Below are 15081 nucleotides of genomic sequence, written 5' to 3'. Positions count from 1 at the left end.
TGGAAAAACCTGATTTTTGATGTTTCTGGAAAAGCTAGATCTTTTGATGTTTCAAGAGAAACCCGACCCCAAATTTTTCTAGAAAAACCTGGACTTTAATGTTTTCTAGAGAAACCTGATCTTTCATGTTTCTGGAAAAAAACTGATTTTTTTTTTTTTTTTTTTATGTTTCTGAAAAAAACTTGATCTTAAATGTTTCTAGAAAAACCTTATCTTTAAAGTTTTTCTAGAAACTTCTGATTTTTTTTTTTTTATTTATTTATATATTTATTTTTAAATGTTTCTGAAAAAAAAAACCCCAGATCCTTAAAGTTTCTGGAAAAACCTGACCTCTAAAATTTTCTAGAACCTTCCGATTGTGTTTTTTTTTCTTCTTCTTTTTTTTTTTTTTTTTTTAACTGTTTCTGGAAAAAGCCTGATCCTCAATGTTTCTGGGTCAGAGAAGCTTCTGTTTGACAAAGAAGCAGATGTTAATTTAACTCTGGAGTTTTTCTTCTTTCTCAGACTCTAATCTAAAACCACTGAGTGACGACAGCTTTACATGTGTCATTGATTCTGAGGAAATCTGTGTTTTTTAAAAATCAGTAAAGGTGGAGCTGACTGTCAGACAGGTTTGCTGCCATCTAGTGGTGAAACAGAAGTCCTGCAGGAGAGCAGCGTCCTCTTTAAAGTAATAAAAACAGTTATCACTCAGGCTGTTTTTTTTTTTACAGACAGATTTTCCTTTAACTGCTGATCCTCAAACTTCCTCCTCTCTGTCTGATCCTCGTCCTGATCTTTTATTCTTTAAATCATTTCAAGTTTTTGGAGCTGAATTCATTTTTCTGTCTCATTTTTCTGTCTAACTTCCCTCCTCATGTCATTTCTTTTCTCCTTCTCTTGGCAGTGAGCTCCTTCCACCAGCAGAGGGCGCCGCCATCACACTCTACAGTAAGACTCTCATTTAGCTGCATGTTCACACGTTTTTTTCTGGTTTTATTCAGAGTAAGATATAAAATCTTCGAGAATAAAACCAGAAAAATTAAAAAAAAAAAAACATCATGGCCAGTGTTATTTTCTTCATCATCAAACTACTTTTGGATTTGTTTTCAATTTTCAGGGAGGAATAAATGTTTTAATAGATTTGTTTTGGGTTTAAAAAAATAAAAATAAAAATGTTTTATAGGAAATGTGAACAGATGGATGAGTCTTTAAATATTTACAAAAAAAACTTTGGAGAAAGTTTTGTCTGTTTAATTCATATTCTACAGATGATATTACACTACAAACTCTGATGTATGTGTGTGTGTGTGTGTGTGTGTGTGTGTGTGTGTGTGTGTGTGTGTGTGTGTGTGTTGAATGTTGGAGATGTTACCGTCGTCTCTGGAGGTGATCAAACTGCAGTGCGTCCCGGCTGCAGTGCATCATGGTCCTGAGAGCTGCTATCAGACGACAAACTGCCTCAGTGAGGCGTAATGTGCCCACGTGGTGAAATCCAACACCTCCTGGCTCCTCTCTGAGCTAAAAATACCACAGGATCTGAGGCTCCATCTGAGCCGTCCTCCCGCCTGTGAACCAACGTCTGCAAAACAACGCCTGCTGCTGAAGCGTCGGCTTCAGAGACGGAGCTGGAAACAGTCAGATCAGAGATTTCATCAAACACAGAGACGTCACGTTCCCTGAGTTTCCCCCTGACAGGAGACGACAGCTCGGCAGAAACTCACAGGCTGCAGCAGGAAGATGGCAGAGAGGGAGAAATCTGGAAACTACAGGAACAAAGTCCTCAAGTCCTGGTTCATTGTTCCGGTGAAAGTTTGCTCAGAGGCTGGTTCCTGCTCCTGTCTGCAGGGTCAGCTGCAGGGTCAGCTGCAGGGCGTGCAGGGTCAGCTGCAGGGTCAGCTGCAGGGTCAGCTGCAGGGTCACCTGCAGGGTCAGCTACAGGGTCAGCTGCAGGGTCAGCTGCAGGGTGTGCAGGGTCAGCTGCAGGGTCAGCTGCAGGGTCAGCTGCAGGGTCAGCTGCAGGGTCAGCTGCAGGGTCAGCTGCAGGGTCAGCTGCAGGGTGTGCAGGGTCAGCTGCAGGGTCAGCTGCAGGGTCAGCTGCAGGGCCAACTGCAGGGCCTTGCAGGGTCAGCTGCAGGGTTAGCTGCAGGGTCAGCTACAGATTTGTGCAGGGTCAGCCGCAGGGTCAGCTGCAGGGTCAGCTGCAGGGTCAGCTGCAGGGTCAGCTGCAGGGTGTGCAGGGTCAGCTGCAGGGTCAGCTGCAGGGTCAGCTGCAGGGTCAGCTACAGGGTCAGCTGCAGGGTCAGCTGCAGGGTGTGCAGGGTCAGCTGCAGGGTCAGCTGCAGGGTCAGCTGCAGGGCCAACTGCAGGGCCTTGCAGGGTCAGCTGCAGGGTTAGCTGCAGGGTCAGCTGCAGATTTGTGCAGGGTCAGCCGCAGGGTCAGCTGCAGGGTCAGCTGCAGGGTCAGCTGCAGGGTCAGCTGCAGAGCATGCTCAGGATTCACAGAGCGGTTCAGAGCGTGCAGACTGCTCACAGCGCGTAAACAGTGACGTTTAACTCTAAGTACATGTGTACCAGGTCTTTGAATGGAGAGAAGAGTGTTTGAAGATTTGATTTCTTTAGTTTTACACTGAATCGTTAAAACAAATTTGATTTCATGCTTTAGGAGTTTTCTAGACTGTCTCAGGTTCTTTTCCACAATTTCTACGTCAGCTCCTGATTTTACCCTCTGACTAAAGCTGACTAAAGAAATGATTCAATAACTGCTTTAAGGTGACACCTGTGTGTGTCTCTAAAATCTCTTCTCCTGTCCTCGAGACATCAACGAGCAAACCCTCATGTTGGCAACATCACAGAATACTCTATCTCCAAAATTCTTCTCAGTAACATTCTGGAATACTTGCCTATAAAAATTCATGGAATAATTCCAGAATACTTCGTTCATCTTCAAGGCTATATCCAGCAACGTTCTGGATTACTTCTCATTACATTCAAACACATGTTGAGCTACATTTGGAAAAATTCTCCAACTCTTTAAAGTTTCTTCATGTGCAAAATTCTGGAATGCTCCTCCATATTGCCAGTGTTATTCTGAGCAACATTCTGGAATAATTCTCTTAAGCTTGGAGCTCTTGTGCACTCTTGGTTATTTCTTTATCTCTTCAAAGTTTCTTGTAAAAAAAGTCTGGAATACTTCTCTTAATCTTAATACTTTTCCTTATATCCAAACATTTCTTGAGCAACATTCTGGAATAATTCTCCAACTCTTTTAAGTTATTCCAAACAACATTCTGGAATTTTTATCTTATCTATTAAGTCATCTCGAGCAATATTCTGGAATACTTTTCAGAATCTGTAAAACCATTCTTGGAAACATTCCAGAATATTTCTCTAATTCTACAAAGATTTTTGTACAAAATTCTGGAATACTATTCATATTCATTGTCATCCTGAGCAACATTCAGGAACAATCCTCTTTAACTTGAAAATCCTCAGCAACATTCTGGAACACTTCTTCATAACTTCAGAGTTTTTTTTGTGCAAAATTCTGGAATGTTTATCATCATCTATGAAGCCATTACAGACACGACTCCAGAATACATCTTGATTTTTAATCCTAGAGGATGAAGCTATTACAGACATAGTTCAAAACTTCTCTTCAAAGGTTAACTAAGCACAGGTCTGGATTATTCTCTGTATACTCAAACAGATCTTGAACAACATTTCAGAATAATTCTCCAACGCTTTAAAAAGTTACATTCTGGATTTTTCTCCTTAATCTTCAAAGTTATCTCAAAAAATGTTCTGGAATCTTCTCAGAATCTTTAAAACCGTTCCTGGCAACATTCTGGAATAACTCTGTAATTCTTTAAAGAATTCCAGATTTCACTTTATTCTTTATGTAATTTAATCCAATTTTTTGGACATAGTTGACTCCTGTTAGGGAACTTTATAGATTCCTCTGTGTGAGATGACGGTCTGCTGCTGAAACCTTGTGTTTCTGCCGTTTCTGGACAAGTCCCTGAACTTCCCCTGACAGGCGATGCGTTTGTGTGAGAAAAGCTTCCAGATTATTCTTGGTTTGAGTGACACAAGCAAGACACAACAAGGGTTCAGACACAGATAGAGCCGTTCTGTCTCTGCATTCAGGAGGTTTCTGAAATGTTTTGGGGGAAGTTTTCATCACGTGGAGGTTTGTCAAATCTCCTCTGAGTGTTTCCTGTCAGAGAGCAGCGAGTCTGATCATTTGACTGAAGTGCTGTGAAAACAAAAGGAGAGTTGAAGCCAAACACGCGGCGCTGGAGGAAAATGGAAGTTAATCCAAATCAAAACGACACGGGCCGTGTTTTCGTTCTCCTCTGCGGGGAGACGCCGCGGGACGCTGAGCTGGACGTGGGTGCTGATTCAGAGAGAAATGAAAGAGCTTGAAAAGAGGAAGTGTGTGTGTGTGTGTGTGTGTGTGTGTGTGTGTGTGTGTGTGTGTGTGTGTGTGTGTGTGTGTGTGTGTGTGTGTTACTCTTACTTCAGGCTCCAGACTAAAGTGGAGAGGACTAATCTTCCTGCAGAGACACAGACGTTAACAGCTGCTCCTGACGCTTTCGCCTGTTGATGATCAGACTTTTCCGTCTCCCTCTCAGACGTGATGATCTGCAGCAGCTCGGCGTGAACGCAGAGAGACTCGCCATCGTGAGGAGGTTAGAAACACAGACTTCAGTCTTCATCAAACATCTCTCTTAGAAATGAAAACATGAAACAACAAAACGTCTTTAGTTTTTCTCCTGTTTATTCTGGAGCCAGAGGTCGGGGCCAGAGACAGATCCTCAGATCAACATTCAGTTAGCAGGTTAAAATAAAACACAAGAGAAGATGAGATCTTCTTTTTCATGTTGTTTGGGTTAATTTGGTCTTTTTCACATTCATCAGCATTTAAAGAGCACAGGTGATTACATCAGGTGTTACACGTCTACGTCCTGTCGAGGCGTGGAGTCGTCTGTGTACACAGAAACACGCTGCACGGCGTCGCTCGGCGTCGCTCGGTGATGGTGATCAGATTTATTTGCTTTCCTGGAGTTTGAAGCTTCCTGAGTTAAATATTGCTTAAGACATTTGTGCTGTGGTTTTTGCATTTTCTCCGTGTGAGGATTTGTTTTTGATTTGTCAGAAACATGAACCAGAAACATTCACAAACAGCGTCACTCCACTGAGCAGATGAGAAACTTTGATCATTTAAAGGTTTTTAAAATTATTTAAGGGTTGTTTTGGCAAAATCTAACTGCAAGAAAAAATCAAAAATATTTTTCTAAATATTTTTGATTTTTTTCAAACATCCCTTTTACTTTTATCTGAGTCATGTGACCTGTTGGGGAGTTTTAATGATGCGCCCCATGTAACGTGTAATTAATCAGATAATTAATTCTGAAAGGTACATTTTTTAATTACTGAGTGAATAATCTGTAAATGTAAACGACCTCAGGGTCAAATATTTGTAATGATTTTTAAATAGGGATTATATTCCATCAACAGACCATAACACATGTTTAAAGACAAAATGTTTTTACCTCTTTATAGATTTAGATAGTTTATCTTAGAGCTACGGAGTCAGAGGAGGGACAAAATTAAGAAGAGGAAGAATATCAAGACAAATAAATGTAAACACTGTGGATGAGTTACTCAGAGTAAACGGATATTGTTTTAAACAGGATATAATTTAAGATGTTTGGAGCCACATGAGGTTAAAACTGTGGCCATGATTAATCCTAATCTGAAAATATTTCTGTGAAATTAAAAACAAGATTAAACACAGAAACTTGGAGTATTTAGATTAAAAGTATTTTGTTTTGTTGCAGGCTGTAAACGTGTATTTCTGCTGTAAAGATCAGCTGATTGAATGGGTGTGTGTGTGGTCTCTGCTGTTTTGGGGGAAACCCTCTAGTGGTCACTGAAGGAACTGCACGGTGGGTGAATTTTCACAGCTGGTTAGTTTGATGATATGTTAAGACTTGGTTAAAAAATAAAAATAAGCATCAACTGGTTTCAGAAAAAAATCACATGAGCTGAATTTTGACAACCTGTGGATAAAAATATATTTAAAAAATTAAATTTCCTTTAAAAAAAAATACAAAATGAGCTTTTTTAAAGGTGTCTTATTATATTCAACTCCTTTCTTTTTTGTTTTTAATTTCTATTTGAACATGAGCTCTTATTGTGTCCCTCCTCTGACCCTGTAGAGTGCTCCTCATTCATTACTGTATTTACATTCAGAGATATATTATAAACTTTTCTTTGTCGTTGCTGCGTTTTACATATTCAAATATATTAACATGTTTATATATTTATATATATTCAAAACTCACATACGTCCATATACAGGTAGTAAATATATATATGTACAAACAGCAGCTCAGCGCTGTACATGTGCCGTTTCTACTGTCGTGTGAGACACGTGGGCGGCGCCCCCTGGAGGCAGGAGAAATATTGCTTTGTGTTTTATTGACGTGGAGCCTGGGCTGTTTCCTCCTGTTTTAAAAAACAAACCGTGACGTGACAGGAAGTGTCCCGAGGCGTTTCCTCCTCAGTATTGCTTCAGTGCTGCTGCTGCGTCCTGTGAGGAGGAGACGTTGGAGGAGACGTTGGAGGAGACGGTGGAGGAGCAGCGCTGACAGGGAGGCGCTGACAGACTTTAATAAGGGTGAGGGGTTAAAGGTGGAGTCCAGGTGTTGCAGAGTCCAGTCTGAGCAGGCAGACGGGGTCAGAAGAGATCCTGGGGGCCCAGGTGGATGATGATGGGCGCGGCGATGGTCTGAGGCTGGTAATAGGCACTGTCGATGTAAAGACCGCCTGCAGACAGGAGGAGGAGGAGGAGGAGGAGGAGGAGGAGGAGGAGGAGGAGGAGGAGGAGGACAGCACAGGTTAACAGGAACAATCAGCACCTGACATCCATCCTTTCACTGTGGAGCCATGAAAACAAAGAGGTGTGGAGGTTTTAATGGTTCAGACTGTCCTCAGGAGACCAGCAGAGACGCCACGAGGACGCCATAACCACGAGTCACGGAGTCAGAGACCACGATTAAACACAGCCTGTGTTTACGCAGTGATCCGTATCATGGCTGCTTTTTGTCCTGTGGTACAGTTGAATTATGGGTATTTGAGCTCTGAAAGTCAGCTCATGAACACTGGACGTGTCACAGACTGCAGTTCCTCTTATAACCACTGAAGTCATGAAACAACATCACAACATTAAGGTTTAAATTTACTCTAACCACCTGTAAACAAATCTGATTCTGAGTTTTTTTAGCCTCTGGAGGAAAATTTATTTTCAGATTTTATTTTTCTTTAATCTTTTATTTGCTCTTTGGTAGACTGGCTGAAGCCAGGAGGTTAAAAACTTACTGTAAATGTAAATACAGGTGTTAACTGAGCAGCGGACTCCCTCAGCTGAGGCCTGGGTGTCAGAAACTGCAGTTCTCTTAGTGTCCACTGGAGGTTGCCTCCATAAATGAGTCAGTCCCTGTAGAGCCCCATGTTAAAGAGTCCATCCAACCAATTCTGCTTTCCTGATCTGGGAGGTTTAGGCCTGGATAGGCTTCAGCTACAATACTTTCCATTTATGAGCTTTACTAAAATATATCCCAAGATAAAAAATATTACTAGATCTCTGAGTGCTGTTTGTAAATATCTACGGCTTAAAGAATATTCATTTCTAGCACCCATTGCTAATGATCCAGAGTTTGGATAAACCTGCTTAGACGCTGGTTTTAATGAGTGGAGGGAAGCTGGTATTATAAAAATATTAGATCTCTACTCATATAATACTCTGAAGTCTTTCCAACAATTAAAATATGAATTTAATATCACACAAAAACATTTCTTTGGATATTTACAGATAAGACGCAATCTTAATTCTGTTCCTTGTTACAAAGAAGGTGGTAAAACAAATGTGTTAGATTATATTTTACTTTATATTTTTATAATAATATTATATAATAATAAAACTTAATATTTTTACTGGACATTTTTGTGGAAGACTGGTTTCCTCTAAAGGACGATTTTGGATTTGATGGTTATTCAAACAAATTGACTTTGGTGGCGATGGTTCTGTGAACTCAAAGATTGATTCCCCCCAGATACTTTATTTATTCCATTTTTTTAAACTTATTTATTAACTTATATATTTATTATTATTATTATTATTATTATTATTGTTATTATTATTATTATTATTATTATTATTATTGTTATTATTATTATTATTATTATCATTATTATTATCATTATTATTATTATTATTATTATTATTATTATTATTATTATTATTGTTATTATTATTATTATTATTATCATTATTATTATTATTATTATTATTATTATTATTATTATTATTATTGTTATTATTATTATTATTTTCATTATTATTATTATTATTATTATTATTATTATTATTATTATTATTATTGTTATTATTATTATTATTATCATTATTATCTATTCTTTTCTGTAAATTAAAATGACAATGAAAATAAATGGTTTAAAAAAAAAAAAAGCCCATCTCTGTGAACGTGTTACAGCCTTTAATGAATGAATAATGTGAACGTAGACGTGTTTAAATAACGATCCTGTCGTCCTCTAAAAACACAAACAGCAACTTCGTCACACAGAGAGAGAAAAATCTAAATCTGTGAAAAAAACATTCACACTAAAATCTGTGATGAATGACGCTGCACTCGTTTGTTTTTTGACAAAAATATGAATTTAATAAAACAGAGTGTAACCTACAAACAGGTCAAATAAAATCTCTCTGGAAAGAAAGTTTCTAAGTCGACACAGGATGGATCAGACGCTCAGACGCTCAGACGCTCAGGCGCTCAGACGCTCAGGGGCTCAGACGCTCAGACGCTCAGGGGCTCAGACGCTCAGACGCTCAGACGCTCAGACGTTCAGACGCTCAGACGCTCAGACGCTCAGGGGCTCAGACGCTCAGACGCTCAGACGCTCAGACGCCCAGATGCTCGTGTAAACGTAAACAATAAAAATCCAGAGAAAAGGAAAAAGTTTCTCAGTGCAAACGGTTATCATGTAAACTTTTTAAAAACAGAAACTTCAAACTCTTCAAGAGCCAAACAAACAAAATAAATAAAAAAAAACCAGCGCTCACAGCAAAGTGATGTTGAATGAATATTTACCTCCTGTAAAAAATTTTTCATCGACTGTTTTTCTACGCCTGTGTTTAATGAACTCAGCGTCGTTCCCTGTCCTCACTCCTCTTCTGTTCCCTCTGGATTTCTCTGAAGCAGCTGTGTTTTATAAAACACGTTTGCTGAGTTAGTTCCCTACACTTCGTATTTCCCACTGAGTGCTTGTTTTGTTTTTTTGTCCTTCCTGTAACCGTACCTGTCTTCATCCCCTGCAGCACCTGGTTTCCCTAAACACCGGAAAGTTCCCTTACACAGAATTTTTAGTTCCCTCATTTTTCTGTTTTACAGTTTTTCCTTGTTTGGTTCAGTGTAATAAGTTTAAAAGAAGTTGATGTTTCACCTCCAAACAGGCCATGTTTACTTCCCTAAACGTTTTTTAAAGTATATTAATAAGACTGTAGTTTGTTCCCTAAGTTCCCTAAACTAAACATTTTAACCAGTGTAAACTGGTGTTACTGTGGCTGTTAATCCAGTTTTCTAAAGTGGACATTAACATTTTTTTACATGAAACTTTAATACATTTAAGGTTTTTTCTTTTAATTCTCCTTTTTTCTGAGCTCCCTGTGAAAATATTTTTTTCTGGCCACTGTTGGGAACTAAAAAGGATCAATCACTAAACCCACCTGAACAGGAGCATGTTTTTGTTAGAGGATGATAGAAAAAGCTTAAATAACTTTATTTTTATTTTAGTTTCATGCGTTGAATGTGAACTTTGTGTGAGAGGTTCTTTGTTAACGTTCATGTTTAAGTTAACTTAAGTAAATTTAGGAAACTCAGCCGTGTGTTGGAAACAAAAGTGATGAAAAAGTGTCTTTTGTTGATCAGTCAGAGGATATTTTTCTCTTTCCAGGGTGAGTCATTAAGGATCCAGCTTTAAGAGCAGTTTGAGTTTCACTGGTTCATGGTTTGATGATCAGAGCTTTTCTGTCTGACTCTTGGTAAACAGGAGGATGATGCTAACGTAGCACAGAGGAGGATGCTAATGTAAAACACAGGAGAACGATGCTAACGTAGCCAGAGGAGGATGATGCTGCTAGCACATGCTGGAGGACTGATGATGCGGGACCTGGTCTGAGTCTGAGGAGTCCAGTGCTGGTTTCTGAGGTCTGCTGTGAAATAAATAATGTCCTGTGAGTGTGAGGGGGCGGGGCTAATAGGGGTAGAGGTGGGTGATGGGGTATGTGGCAGAGGGCGGGGCTAATAGGGGTAGAGGTGGGTGACAGGGTAAGTGGCAGGGGGCGGGGCTAATAGGGGTAGAAATGGGTGACAGGGTAAGTGGCAGGGGGCGGGGCTAATAGGGGTAGAGGTGGGTGACGGGGTAAGTGGCGGGGACCCTGATGACGGGGAGAACTACTGAGGGCATTCTGGGAAAACCTGGAAAAGTAAAAGAAAACAGAACGAAACGTTGGGATGATGAAATAAATCAAAGTGATGGATCAATGATGAGGTTATTGATCAGGGGAGGGGGGGGGGGGTTACCGTATGGAGGGAGGGCGCCTGCAGGGCTGTAACCGTACGGAGGAGCACCAAAACCTGACGACACAAAGAGAAGACGACAAACCTCCATTATTATCCAGAAAAACTGAGGATCTGAGAAACTACTTCCTGTTCGTAAACTGAGGATCTGAGAAACTACTTCCTGTTTGTAAACCACGGTCGTTAGCTTCAGTCTAACTGAACTGACAAACAGACTTGGACTTCCTGTGTCCAGGTGCTCGGCCTCACCTGGGGGGATGTACCCGTGCGTGGGGGGCGTGCTGATGTACGGCGCTCTGGGGATGACGGGGACTCTGGGAGGTCTGGCAGCAAGGGCAGGGAGGGTCAGCACCGAGGTTACGGGTCGCTTTGGCTGCACACACGCACGCACACACACACACACACACACACACACACACACACACACACACACACAGACATAAGCACGTGTGTGTGATCTCGTCATCTTATCGTGGGCGTTGGCGTCACTCACGGGGGGGTTGGGTCGTTTCTTCTTGCTGCTCGTGGACTTGGATCCTGAGAAGAGGCTGTTCAGGGCGGCGAGCGCTGCGCTGGCTTTGGCGACTTTCTTATTGGGACCCGTCCCCCGAAACACCTGCTTATCCACCTCCACCTGTCACAGAGAGGAAGAGGAGGACTTCCTGTTTACAGTCTGTGGGAGGAAACACTTCCTGTCTGTGGTTGTTTCCTTCAGGCTGAGGCGAGGGGTCGTTACAGATTCATAAAGAACAAAAGAGGAAGTGAAGCGTGTAGACTCAGATCATGTTGGAGCACAGAGAGCAGGTTTCAGACCGGACTGGTCGGACTCCACAGGATGAGACCGTGTCAGGCTCCGCCCCCTGCTGCTCTCAGACGCATCATGATGTTTGAAAACGCAGGAAGCAGCCGACATCAAACACACTCGCTCTTCATCAATTCCTAAAGAAAGGGAGACAGTGTGTGTGTGTGTGTGTGTGTGTGTGTGTGTGTGTGTGTGTGTGTGTGTGTGTACCTCTATGATGAAGCGTTTGTCGTAGCTGCTGCCGCTCTCTGAAATCAGCTCATATTTGAGGCCGCGGCGTTTCTCGTTCAGCTCCATCACCGGGTTTTTCCCTCCGGCCGTCAGGATCGGACCTGGAGCTCTGGACTGTGGGAGAGAAATGAAACTGAAATTTAAGTGCTTGTCTTAGTTTTAGTAAAAAGTGCCTCAGTCACCTGACAAGTCCCAAAAATGTCTGATTTCTATTAAAAGACAAAAAGGCTCCTGAGTTTTCTCAGAGGATTAAATCAGCCAGTGGAGAAACTAAATGTTCCTGTTTTGTTTCTTTAACTAAGATTGTCTCAGTACAGGAAACTGAACAACACTTTACTGACCTCTGATTGATGTAACAGAAAAACAAGTGGGCCGATCGTAGAGCCTTGGGGAACTCCAGAAAAACCTCCAGCAAGTTTTTTGTTGTTATACATCAAATCAGAAGTGAAACTGAAATTAAAGTGAGCGTTTGAGTCAGAAATCCAGAGACAAAAATGACGTCTGAGCTTGTTAAGAGCCAAAAATCTGTCTGGGCTAAATTATTCATTTAAGATTTTACACAAGAAAAAGTGTTAAAGAGTAATATGCTACAGACTTAAACACCTGGTCAAACTGATGCCGTCATGTGATCTGGTACGTGAATTAATTCAAAGGTTGAAAACGTAAATCAAGATTAAAAAACGACTAAAACTTACGGGAATTTCCGTCTTAAGAATAAAAATCACATTCCTACACCTAAAGGATGAATTATGTGACAGTTTTAAAAAACATGGGCCTCAAACACCAAGCTCCGCCCTGGACAGGCCTCCAGAGAGCCGACCAATCAGAGTGAAGGATGTTTATGGAGCAGGGAGCCTTAAAGAGACAGTAGCTAAATCAAAGGGTTTCACACAGAGGCTGAAAAAAAGGTTTATAAAACAACAGGAAGAGGAAAACAGAGATTCTTATGAGCTGTAGATTATGTAAAAACACTACGGGGGCACCAGAGGGACAAAATAAAGACAGAAAAAGAACAACAGCCCCTCTTTAAGGCTCTCTGAAAAGTGTTGAGCTGCTGACGCTGAGATTTAACGGAGAAGCTGCTGAACTCCTCCTTCAGATTACTCATCAACAGCTCCTCTGTGTGTGTGTCAGTGTGTGTCAGTGTGTGTCAGTGTGTGTGTGTGTGTGTGTGTGTGTGCTTTCCTCACCTCCTGTGCGTCCGTGGAGGAGGTGATGGAGGTGATGGAGGTGGCACTGGAGCTGGTGGACATCCGGTCGTTCTTTCCCTCTCCGTCAGACTTCTCGTCGGCGCTCAGAGAGTCCATGTCTGCGTCTCCTCCGAGTACGAATCCCAGAGCCTGCAGCGCCTGAAACACAGATCACATGATCAGTGAGACGGTCCCTGAATGCAGCACAGACGCCGCATGAGTCACTCCTCCATCATCTCTGACTGGGCGGTTCATGAGCAAGGCAGCGAGCAGCTGCTGCAGAGTCTGTACCCACAGTCTGAGCATGAAACTGAGTAAACCAACACGTCAACAAGTTCTGGAGGCAAACTTTGATCCAGATCATCCCAGAACCAGCAGCCTGTGTTCTGGGTCAGTCTGGGCTGGTACCTTCAGCGCCACCTGCAGCTTGGCGGTCCTCTTGGAGTTCCCCGTGGCCTGGTACGAAGTCCCCTGGACGTCCACGGACATGGTGAAGACTGGAGCGTGGACCGGGCCGGACTGGGACAGCAGGCGGTACTGGAGGCCCGGGTGGATCTGATTCAGACGCATCAGCGCGTTCATGGGGTGGTTTGGATCGGTCATCCTCCAGTCCAGGACTAAAGAGAGACGGGAGGTTAGCGCAGGAGCTGATCTGAGACCAGGACGATGCAGAAACTAAGAGTGTTTGAAAAAACTCAGAGCTTCAGACTCTGCACAGACTCAGTCATCAAACACAGACACAGGAAGTCCCAGGAGACGTCTGATTGGCTGATCTATCTCTGTCTCTTCCTGATAATCTGAAGGCTCTGAGCGGAGCGACACCTCCCTCTGTGGAGTCAGATCACTTCACACCTCCACGCTGACAGGAGAGGAGGAGGAGAGGAGGAGGAGAGGAGGAGTAGAGGAGGAGGAGGAGAGGAGGAGGAGGAGAGGAGGAGAGGAGGAGGAGAGGAGGAGTAGAGGAGGAGGAGTAGAGGAGGAGGAGGAGAGGAGGAGGAGGAGAGGAGGAGAGGAGGAGGAGGAGAGGAGGAGGAGGAGAGGAGGAGAGGAGGAGGAGAGGAGGAGTAATATCTGAAACATCTGACAGAGGAGCTGAAAATGAAACGCTGACGCTTGCTGACGCTTGCTGACACTCGCTGACACCTGTCAGAGCGGAGACGCTGACGGCCTCAGAATGAAGCTCATTACCTCTCGGCTTTGAGATGTCGACCTGGATGATATGAAACAGACGTTTATTTCAGTTTGTCTTTAGAAAGTTTAAAAACAACTAAACTAACTCAATTAAACATGAAAATATGAGACTGACAGCTCTGTTGATGATGTCAGAGTTCTAGAACTCCTGCTGTTGCCGTGCAGACTGACAGCTCTGTTGATGATGTCAGAGTTCTAGAACTCCTGCTGTTGCCGTGCAGACTGACAGCTCTGCTGATGATGTCAGAGAGTTCTAGAACTCCTGCTGTTGCTGTGCAGACTGACAGCTTTGCATGCAGGCTCCTGATTGGTCGACAGCTCTCAGAGCGGCACACAGACCACAGACCTGGGTCATGATAAAGGATCCAGAAAACTGGGTCCAGACAGAGAATAATGATTCTGTATTTTAGGATTGATAATTCCCAGAGTTCATAGTTTGATCAGTTACTGTAGTTTGGCCTGAACATGAAATCTGTTTGTTTGTCATCATTTAAACTCCCTCTCATTATTCACTCTCCATGTTGAGTCTATGTTGCCCCTGTGTGTCCATTTAACCCTCTGCAGATTACCCAGAATGCAGCAGCACATCTGGTCTTTAACCAGCCCAAAACAGCACACGTCACCCAGCGGTTAATCTCTCTTCACTGGTTTCCTGTTTCTGCTCCAATCAAATTCAAACTCTTCTTCTGGAGCCAAGACCTGCTCCTGCCTACCTGGGGTCCCTGATCCAGGTCTACACTCCTCCTGGTCCTCTATACTCTGCTTGTGAAAGTCGCCTGGTGCTCCCAGCCCAGCGCGGCTCCAAATCTCTAGCCAGACTCTTCTCCTCTGTTGTTCCCAGATGGTGAATGAATTAGCTAACTCTAAACGATCCACAGAGTCCCTTTCTACTTTAAGAGACGTCTGAGGACTCATCTGTTCAGGGACACTTAGACCTTAATCTGAGCCTGCTCCTCTTTGTCCTCAGGGGGAGGATGATCCAGAAGGTCTCAGACCAGATCTTAGTGAACTGTCAGCACTA

At 42.7% G+C, this 15081-nt stretch overlaps 1 protein-coding gene across 2 annotated transcripts in view; it reads right to left on the bottom strand.

Moving 5' to 3' along the window:
* Positions 1-4760: 4760 nt before the first annotated feature.
* The window catches only part of LOC141790198 (spermatid perinuclear RNA-binding protein-like), a 74844-nt gene continuing 64523 nt past the window's right edge, over positions 4761-15081 (bottom strand). The window contains exons 12-18 of one of the 2 annotated variants that reach the window (XM_074669896.1): positions 13278-13486; positions 12870-13028; positions 11659-11793; positions 11140-11280; positions 10896-11019; positions 10650-10703; positions 4761-6816 (exon numbers count right to left, since the gene is read on the bottom strand). In XM_074669896.1, coding sequence (XP_074525997.1) covers positions 6728-6816; positions 10650-10703; positions 10896-11019; positions 11140-11280; positions 11659-11793; positions 12870-13028; positions 13278-13486 — 911 coding nt within the window. In that variant the 3' untranslated portion in view covers positions 4761-6727. Of the gene's footprint in view, positions 6817-9290; positions 10545-10649; positions 10704-10895; positions 11020-11139; positions 11281-11658; positions 11794-12869; positions 13029-13277; positions 13487-15081 lie in introns of those variants that run through there. The other variant, XM_074669897.1, reaches the window with a different exon arrangement.

Source organism: Halichoeres trimaculatus, unplaced genomic scaffold, assembly GCF_033239565.1.
Source record: "Halichoeres trimaculatus isolate MK-OKI-2021-1 unplaced genomic scaffold, fHalTri1.1 fHalTri1_scaffold_5, whole genome shotgun sequence".
Lineage (NCBI taxonomy): Eukaryota > Metazoa > Chordata > Actinopteri > Labriformes > Labridae > Halichoeres > Halichoeres trimaculatus.
The sequence above is the reverse complement of the archived record's forward strand: the minus strand, read 5'-3'. Positions and strand labels throughout refer to the sequence as shown.